Source organism: Petromyzon marinus, chromosome 29 (assembly GCF_048934315.1).
Source record: "Petromyzon marinus isolate PM22_M1 ecotype Great Lakes invasive population chromosome 29, UKy_Petmar_22M1.pri1.0, whole genome shotgun sequence".
Lineage (NCBI taxonomy): Eukaryota > Metazoa > Chordata > Hyperoartia > Petromyzontiformes > Petromyzontidae > Petromyzon > Petromyzon marinus.
The window spans coordinates 842,340-852,500 of record NC_133695.1 but is presented as its reverse complement, the minus strand read 5'-3'; the positions used below and the strand labels follow the sequence as shown (position 1 = coordinate 852,500).

At 47.5% G+C, this 10,161-nt stretch overlaps 1 protein-coding gene across 2 annotated transcripts in view; it reads left to right on the top strand.

The window, feature by feature from the left end:
* LOC103091831 (V-set and immunoglobulin domain-containing protein 2) overlaps positions 1 to 9,174 on the top strand; it is a 27,243-nt gene extending 18,069 nt beyond the window's left edge. For both annotated transcript variants that reach the window (XM_032963050.2, XM_032963049.2), the window contains exons 3-7: positions 1,320 to 1,682; positions 3,436 to 3,841; positions 4,709 to 4,728; positions 6,661 to 6,701; positions 7,788 to 9,174. In XM_032963050.2, coding sequence (XP_032818941.1) covers positions 1,320 to 1,682; positions 3,436 to 3,841; positions 4,709 to 4,728; positions 6,661 to 6,701; positions 7,788 to 7,895 — 938 coding nt within the window. In that variant the 3' untranslated portion in view covers positions 7,896 to 9,174. The remainder of the gene's footprint in view (positions 1 to 1,319; positions 1,683 to 3,435; positions 3,842 to 4,708; positions 4,729 to 6,660; positions 6,702 to 7,787) is intronic.
* Positions 9,175 to 10,161: the final 987 nt, after the last annotated feature.

The window sequence follows — 10,161 nt, the reverse complement described above, 5'->3', positions numbered from 1 at the left end:
ACATCGAGAACGCCGCTCTCCATGGTGGTCCAAGTCTATCGTGACCCCCATTTAATTCTCTAAAACTTCATATATTTTTCTTAAAGTAAGGATGACTTAAAATGCTATGAATATGCAAAACACCAACAATGTTAGGGCTCATTTAATTAGGGGGGAGGATTACAAGACATCTGGACCACCCTGTACGTGAACACAACAAATGACACTTCACGTTTCTATAGAGTTTGTGTTACACAGCCTTGCGTCATGCACTATTCTTACTCAGCTTCGGGCTTGGCTCTCCCACTTGGCTGGTTGGCGACTCGACTCGACCCCAGCGCCACTGCCTCTGCCCTCACCCCCTCTCACGTCTGCGCTCTGCGAGTCTCTTCATGATAGAGCCCTGGGCTTGTGCTGAGGGCTTCTTCAATGAGAGTCCCGCTTCTCGACACGATGGAGATCTTATGGCACGCGGCTTTGAGGCGACTCGCGAGCTCAATGACGAATCGGCTGCTTGATCGATCGATTGATCCGATGTCCGTTCCATAACAGGTCCCTGCAGGGTGGGCTGGTAGGAACATTGGAATTTTGCGCAATTTTATTTTTATTTTTACACCCCAACAGCTCGAGATTTCACTTCGTTAAAGTATTGATACACTCAGTTTACAACTTCGTTCCTACCAGTAAAATCGTCACCCTCTCCGTCTCAGTTGCACGCTATTCGATCAAATGTGCTTCGCAGGCAAGGATCTCCCATATAGCCTTTGAACAGACTGTTGGGGCAAGTGCTGTTAGCGAGCACCTACGAAGGCCGGCACTGTGGCACTCGAAGGGAGTTGGTGGCCAGCACCACGCCCAGCCGCCTTTGTCTCCCCAGTGGCGATGTTTTTACACACTGCACCAGCTACTCATTCGAGACTGAGTCGACCCAGGACCGGTTCAGACAATGGTCACTGGTGTTGGCCGTGGGCGGGAATCGAACTCGGGTGGCCGGGTTCATCGCACGGTGCGCGAACCGCTGCACCACCGCTCCCCAGTGACGCTCACAGACACGCAATTTGACCCAGCTGCTGTCACGCGTGCGTGCGGACTGCAAGCTTACCCAGACCCCAGTCCTCGCAGCCCACTACCACGACGCTTACGTCTTTGCGCGTTCACCGATGTACTCCTCCCATTGAAATGAACTCGTTCCACGCTGTACGCGCCCGATGATTGTTGAACACGTCCCACGTGACCCGCTAAGCATTACTCTCATACATTCCTCGTCTGCCACGTCACAACAATATTGTATGTTGAATATGTCTTTTTGTAATGTATATATTTTTATGCATTTGTTTTAGGTACTTCTCAGACGTCCACTAAGAAAAACAAAAATAAGTCAAAGATTTGTGTTTTGAAATCAATTGTTGGTGTAACAAATGAAGAGGCCAGCTTGTTTTGCAACTATTCCACAAACTTGAAAAAAACAGTAATCAGTTTGCTGAAAGTCAATGGATCAACGGAGATGGACACATTCTCTACAAATTATACCATTAAAATTGGTTCCAGTGGCCGCTTTAAGCTGGCTAGAGATAGGAAATCAGGACGGGCTTCGATTATAATAAAACAACTTCGGTATTCCGACAATGGAATATACTTTTGTGAGGTTCAGGAAGATCATAACAAACTAACAGCACCCGGAGGAACACAACTTACAGTGGAAGGTAAGTTAAAGTTTACATTTTTACTGAGACATATAGTGGCCATGTGCATGTTTCAATACACAAACTACGTTGTTGCAAAATGTGAATGCTGTACTTTCAACAAGTATGCTGAGAGCACTAAGTGAAACGATGACTTGTGATATAAGTAACGTGGCTTTACACGAAAGTTAATATTCCATTCAAGTTTAAACCGTAAGGAGAAAAGTTAGAAGTCTTTGAAGCGAAAGAAACATCAAACATCATATGCCGGGGATAGGGGCCAGACTATCCAACATGCTCTGCCCCGAGGGTAATCAGAATCAGAAAGGGTTTTATTCGCCATGAAAGTTCACACAGACACGGAATTTACTTTGGCAGGATGGTGCATACATTCAACATATAGACATATAAAATCTTAAATAAGTGGTAAACAAGTCTTACTATAATAAGGGTTCAAAGTCTAACTAACACCAAGGGGCTAAAGTATATAAAATTGAATAAATATAGAATATAAAATAGCTATAAGATACAATCTTAAAATAAATAAAAAATACAAATAGGGTAACATAGTTAATATTGGCAAGGTGTCATTTTCTAGATAAAATGTTAAAGTCAGTGTAAGCCCTTGGCCTTGTTTAACAGGCCAGCAGCAGATGGGAAGAAACTGTTTTTATGGCGTGAGGATTTGGTCCTGATGGACCGCAGCCTTCTGCCGGAGGAGAGTAGCTGGAACAGAGAGTGTCCAGGGTGGGAGAAATCGGCCACAATCTTCCTCGCTCGCCTCATGGTCCTCGTGGTGTGCAGGTCCTCGAGGGTTTGTAGATTGCAGGCAATCACCTTCTCAGCAGTGTGGATGATACGCTGCAGTCTGCTCTTGTCCTTGGCAGTGGCAGCAGCGTACCAGCCGGTTATGTTCGTCGAGCGGGAGTTTAGCCAAATGAAGACATCCAAATTTCACTGTGATTTAGGCTCAGATCATCAACTCGCCACACTTGGTTACCCCGGGTTACTCCCGAGGGCTGCATGCATTCCAACCCAAGGATCTGAGCGTTCATTGCCTTCTCAGCAATGAACTCTGAGCCACCCACGGTGTTCACATGTTCAACCAGCTCATCATGGGATTCCGTCCATTCACAAATAAAAAAAATATATTGGAGAAGAACTATAACCATCACACAGCAACCAGTAGCAGCAGTTACAAGGAACTATAACCATCACACAGCAACCAGTAGCAGCAGTTACAAAGAAATAAGTATTCATCGGCGTTCCTCTTATCTGTCAACGCTGCGGTTATGAGGAAATGTTAATGCTCATCCACGGCTCATTATACTGTGTACTCTTCCATGATACAGGGTTGTTTTGGGGTAAGATCGCGTAAATATATAAATGTGTCGTTAAACCCGCCACCACCCGACAGCCAACTAGTAAGGGTTGTCACGTAAACTAAACGTGCCAATTCGTCACTAGTACAGCACGCCGTTGTGTGTTGGAGAGCCAAGCCACAACATTTACCATCTGAGTACACTCTTCCTCTCATCCACAAAGCCGCAGATAACACGAAGGATCTGTTCCTGCAAAAGGGGAAGGAACAGCGTGGGCCTAACCAGACGATCTATTTGTGGATACGAAGGACATGGATATGAGTTTGACTGCACTGTACTCACACTGCCATACTTAAAGCTGATAAACCCCCCTCTCCCCTATCAGCGACCGCTGCTTTCCAAACACGTTCCGATGTTTGCGTGCAACCACTACGTTCTCCAATCACCCGCAGGTGCTCCAGAGGTTAAACAACTCGCAAGAAGTAACCCCAAAGGGATCGTGGATCTCACCAAATTGATTTGCAAAGTGGAGGGGGTGCCCACACCGAACATCACGTGGATTGTTCCGGATGGGTTCCCAATGCCTCTGAATGAGACGAAGCTGACCAGCAAAAAATGGTTCATCAGCACGTGCATGCTCGAACATCGGGGGGGTTTGCCACTTGGAACATACACCTGCAGAGCACGCAACCAGTATGGGGAAGCGAGCAAAGACATTCGGCTGGCAGTGTCCGTGCCACGTGTCAAAGATGCATTAAGCAGCGACAGCAAAACCTTCAAGATAATGTCGAGTGTTGGAGCCATTGTCGGTGGTGCGCTCGTTACGATGGCGGCTGTCATCTTCATACGTCACAAAAGGTGAAATCATCCACACGAAGCAAATCAATGTCCCTGAGTGGACTCAATAAAACGTCACCGTTGCCAGCATCATCACTGCTGTGTGACGTAAAATGACAATCCAGAGTTCGCCCGTTCCATACCAATTCCCAGTGTGGCATTTGGAACAGTGGTGCAAGTGTCTTAAACCCCGTCTCTATCCACCCAGAAGTCTAATGGATGTTTACACCGCAGTTGATGGGTGGGTTGTGTGTGGTGGAGAGTAAATTGTGGGTACTCCCACCTCTTTGACGATGCACATCCAGCATTGACGAGTGGGCAAAGTCACCCTGTGACGGAGGAACTTCCTCGAGATGCCTCGAGCGGGGGCCCTTCATACGGCATCGGTGTGGGCATTGCACTTGCAGCGCCGCACCTTTACAGACGTCTTTGTTTACATTTTATGGCGGTGTGTTGCCGTGTAGTGTACTACGTCGAACTTATTTCGCACCATACGTAGCCAACCGTGCTTCTCAGAGGTGCGCGGGGTGGGGGAGAACAACGAGCTAATGGTGATGAGGCGTTTCCAGATGTGTGGTCGTACGGTCCCTGAGGTCTCGTGTGACCTCCTGCGCCAACGTGCATGGTGCTCCATTTTCGTTGGGAGAAGTGTGCATTAGTGACGAGTAACCGCAGTGATGGGTAAATAAAGTCAACTTCCTCCATCGCAGCCACGTATAAATGATCTTGACTGAAAAGTAGCACTCATTAATATTTAAATGTGCACTTTTGTCAGCCTGAAACATCACTGAACAAAATAATGATTGAATCGTCATACGGCATTTTAATTACGTGCGCATATGCAAATCACCTGCTTCGATTTTAACAACTCTTTTCCTTCTCATCTAGGCAAAGGAGCATCTCCGATGGTAAGTAAAAAACACAAAATCAAGTTAGTCCATCAACATTGACTGTTGAAGGTCACGTTTCCATCCTTTGTTGATTTTAAAAAACAAAGCGTTACAAAACCATCAACCCCACCTCGTGTTTCAATAGTCTGCTGTCTGACCAATACACCCGCAATGCACCACTCTCAGCAAATGTCAGAAAGCTAAGCAGGCATGAGCCTGGATAGTTCTTGAATTGGCAGCCACCTTGAAGGACACGTGACTGGCGTGTCCTTTGTAAAAACCATCGTTGCGCTGCATGGTGTCTCCAAGACTACGCTCCCTGTCTTCACCAACCCACACCAACCAGCGGCGTGGTCAAGTGTCGTCAAACAACCCCCACGACCTGTACGGTGAGTTGGAGGCCATCGTCCAGCGGTGGATTGACAAAAGGGCCTGCCAGCAACAATAGTGCGTCACCATCGTTGAAAGCGGCTCGCCAGCTCCAAACGGGTGGCTGCACGTGACGAATGTATACCCATCCAGCGCAGAGAAGCAGGCAATTGCACGTGTGAAACGACACGAACTAGGTCCGGGCTTCGTGCTTGTTCCTACAGCTCGTCCCCCTCCCCTCGTGCTCCCCCCTTTCGTGCCTGTCGAGTCCACTTTGTGGAACGTTCCCTCACTGTTCTCCCCCTAGCCAATCCCTGCGCTTCTCCTCGAACGGTTCTCAACCGTCGCCTCCGGGTTCCGCTCTGCTTCCTCCAATCACTTCAAAAGCCCTGCCTCTCGACCAATCACCGTGGAGGCCTCTTTCCGCCAATCGGAGACCTTGGTTTCGGTCATTGCACGTGCACAGCCTTCTTGTTCACAGCGTGGGGAAACCTCATGGCAGGATTCAATCTCTCACTCGATATTTTCCGGGACGCTGCTAAGCTGATTTGGAGTTAGGCGTCGTCGGAATAAGGCACTACCACTACCACTAGGGCACAAGGCACGCCTGTCCATAATAATCTGCAGTATGTGTGTGTACTCCATGTTGAACTTCTTTCGCACCGTACGTAGCCGACCGTGCTAACAGGTGCGGGGGAAGGACAGCAAACTTAATACAAAAAGCAGTTCTAAAGAAATTTGTTTCAATCTCGATATACAAGCGCCCCAAACCACCGGCCCACGCTGCATCTCCTCACTCACATCGACTCGGATTGAGCCACAGTCGCCGGCTCTCGTGGGGGAAACAAGAGCACGGCACAGCGCCCAGTAAACGCGCAACGCTGTCCAGAATAGAGGCTTTCTCGGGGGTTAGATCGCGTAAGTACACGCGTGCCGTCAAAGCCGCCACCACAGCCAGTTCGTGGGGTTTGTCACCTAAACAAAACGTGGCAATTCGTTACTGGTCGAAGCACACCGGTGTGTGGGGGGAGTAAACACACGAGATTTATATTGACACGATCTAAGCCAAAAGACACCTCTTATGAAAGTTGGTCGCGAAATCCTCCTCCTCCTGCCGCTGCTGCGGGTGTTCTGTGGAGTGGACGGAGCCTGACGAGAAAAGGGGCGCGACCTATAGAGGTAGGGGGCGGGGCGGGCGAGCCCCGAATTTGCATAACGAGGAGGCGTGTTTCAGCTGTGAACTGCTAAATAAGGGAAATGTAAACGCAGAATCAAACACGAGTGCACCAGGCAGCACGAATGCAGGCCACAGGCCAACTCATCCCATGTTCTTGCCAAGTACCTGTTTTGAGGGCATCTGCAAAGCCTCAGGACCTTTGGCGACATGGATGTGGCTGGGTGCTCAGAGCCATCCCCAGAGCACTGTTCCCGACTCTTCTGGATGAAATTAAGCACTGCTAACTGGACTATTTTATTTTAAGTAATACATCAAACCTATGTATGAATTCAAGTGTATTTTATTGATGGGCTTTGGTATATGAAAGCAAATTCTAAATTATGTACGTGAAACATGTGTTTCAGTTTCTGCTGGAGTAGCAACATTCGAGACTACAGCTCAAGATGTAAGTTTATCTTCACAATGTCATCGCTACACACTGCCGCAGTGTAACGCTTAGCACGCTAGACTCGCAATATAGAGGTTGCTGAATCGATTTCGTGGCACGGCAGTTGAAACAATGGGCTAGTTTCTGGTCTCGCCGACTGCGTCCACTCAGCAGTACTCTAAAAATGGGTACAACCACGATCAGCTGTTCGGCGTGTTTAGTGTGGTGGTAGTAATGTGAGGATACTCTCACCTCTTTCAAGACTTGTAGTGAGCATTGAAGAGTAGGCCAAATACCCTCTAAAGATACTCTTTATGGATTCCTTTGGAGGTCCTTCCACCAGCAGTGGCATGAGCAAACAATTGCAGGGCCTGCACCTTTATCATCACCATTACTCTTGTGCAAAATGTAAATGTACCCCTCTCCAATGCGCACACACACACACACGACTTTCATTAATCCATGGTCCTAACTACCTCTTTCACAACCAAAACCTCTTCTACAAAGATCCCCGGTATAGCTTTAGCAGATTGTCGTGGCAAGTGCTGTCAGCGAACACCTATGAAGGCCGGGATGGCACATGAGGGGGTGGGTGGTCAGCACCACGCCCGACCGCCTTTGTCTCCCTCGTGAGGATGTTTACACATCACACCAGGTACTCATTTGAGGCCGAGTTGACCTAGCAAAGGCCTACTATAGGTTCAGATAAAAGTTTAACTTCCAATTTCTCATTCTAAACCACCACCCCCTCTACAACCGACTCTCACAGACTCAGTGACACACACAGACACATAACTCTCACGCACCCAGTCACACTTGCACGCGCACACACCTCCTCTCACCGATGGCATACCTGTAGATACGGTATACTGCAAGTCTGTATCCCTATGTGCACATTTGCTTGTATGTCATAATTCGCGTTTTCGTGGCACTCTTCGACAATCCACCAAGTGGCATTGCTTTCGACAATCCACCAAGTGGCATTGCTTTAGAATTGAACACGCACGCTGCATATACATTCACACACACTGTGCAGTATGTACACGCACGTATATATGACACCAAAGGAGCACGTGCTGTGAGCCATTTGTCTGTGTTCTGCAGGCGGAGAACGTGGTGTATGCCACCTTGAGCCACGACACATCGGCCACAAAAGCCACTCCACCTTGCCACGACGATGCTGTTGTGTATGCAAGCATCCTGAACCACTAGGGCTTGTCAAACAAGACATCCGAAAATGTTCATCAAGCATCCATGGCATTAAAATGTGCGAAAACTAAGATCTGCTCATTCGGGTCGACTCGTCATTCCAAAGACTAGACCCTGTTGTTCTATGGGAGACGGAGATTTTTTTTCAGTCACGCTTTGTGTGGAATCCCATTCCTTTGTCCATTATGGATTCTGCGTCTGTTACATTAAAAAAGACACATCTTAAAACTCACCTAATTGTACTATTGGCTTTCCCGGTAACTTTATATTGGAACATCTATTTTTGTTGTCTGATTGGATTATTCTGTAATTATTATAATTCACTGTAATCATAGTTTGTTCATTTTATTTGAATTTCGAGAGGAGTCATTGATATTGTTAAAATAAGCTTTCTTTTTCACTTAGATATTATCTAAACTTGTGCGTGTAGCTATTTGTACTTACTCGTACGGCGCTTTGAGATAGTTCAAGATGAAAGGCGCTTCATAAAATAGCGGCTAATTGTTTTTGAGGAAGCGGCTCAAGGATCAGAGTGCTGAACTGCCATCGCTTATTTCCTGGGTTCCAATCCAGGCTTTTGATTAAAACAAGATCTCGTATTTATTGGTTTATGGTTTCAGCCCGGCCAGCAGTGACTGCAAAAATATGGGCGACATTAAATTTGGTTCCGCACTGCACAAGGCTAAACTGGTTTGGAATGTGATGAACATTACCGTACTCTGATACGCAACGTGACAACGCGCCCCTCTCTGCAGACCAGAGGTAACTTAAAAGAGTATCAGAGATTGCTGATATTCTTTTATACTGGTGGCCATCTGAGTATTTCAGGTCTCGGATGTGGATGGAAGCGGTGCTGCTGTTGTCAGAGGGTCCAACAAGTGAGATGCCTCCATTGAAGTCAGCGTGCTTCGTATTTGCATTTCTATTAAATGTGTATCTATATCAGTAAAAAAAATGTTTCTTCCAGATCACTTAAATGCTCTGATTCTTGTTCCGTTGCTCTGTTGGGTAGGTAAAGTTACACAACAGAGTTGTATCCTTCATCTTGAGTCAAGTTACTCAGTTCACAGACTAACTCAGAGGCAGCCAGACCTTCAAAGATAATAAAAAAGTGTCGCAATTATGAAAATGCATCTTCAACAATATGTAACATATAATGCAGCTTTACAGTAACCTTAACGACCACATGAATGTAATGTGTGTCGAGTACTATGCATATTCTACTGGCGAGTCAGGTAACGATTGAAAGGGATTCTGATGCTCATTAAACTTGCTTCTCAAATCGTGCGTGCAAGAATCAATGATTTATGATTTTAGGCAAATGAAACGTATGGCGGGACCCCGGGGTCCCGAATAAACGGAAGTCAAAATCGTAATTTATTTTACTTATTTGTGGCGACTCCGTCCACACGAACGCCGTGAGCCGCCTGGCGCGGATCGTTCTGTTGTCGTGTCCAGGCGCAGCGGCGAAGACGAATGCGCACAAGAAACACAACTTTGGAAGTTTGATTGTAGAACATAAAATGACGTCGCAACGCAGTTTATGCGAGAGCCGGGGGCTTATGGGACCCCGGGGTCCCGCTATAAGGGTCATTAATGTCAGGATTAATCAATTATATACAGGCCTAACATCACGTAAAGCTAGCAGGGCGAACAAAACTACAAGCGAGGACAGCAAAACGAGGAACAATACAAATGAGGTGACAGAAAACGAGACCCTGAGTCGAACCTGGCCTCTGTTCTGGGGCAGGAAGTGAACTCAAACATGCTGGCAGAAGTTACTAATACGGTCCTTCAACACCTCGGATGCTGCCGTCGTGTAAATAGCACGCTGGACTTGAAATCCCAAGTCCAGCGTGCTATTTACACGCTGGACTTATTATTATTGTCGAAATAATAATAGGGCCGGCTTCCAGTCCGCCTTGAACTGATGCGCACGAGTTAACGAGCGGCACCTGGCGCCCTGCACCACAGCGAGGTTCCAGCGCCGCGTGCTCGATGCGGGTGGTGGTTGTGGTGGCGTGCAGAGCGGCAGTGCTCACGTGACAATCCTGACGCGTTGCCTGCGTCGGGTGGTGGCGGGTTTAACGACACATTTAAACCGTGTCGCAGCGGCGAGCGCTATGCTGCGCTATAGGAACCCGACGACAGCGAAAATCGTCACCGGCAAACACCGGTGACGATCATCTCTACCGGTCCTGGGCCTCACCTAGGTCGACTCAGCCTGAAATAAAAACGAGTACCTGTTGCGGTGTGTAAACATCGCCAC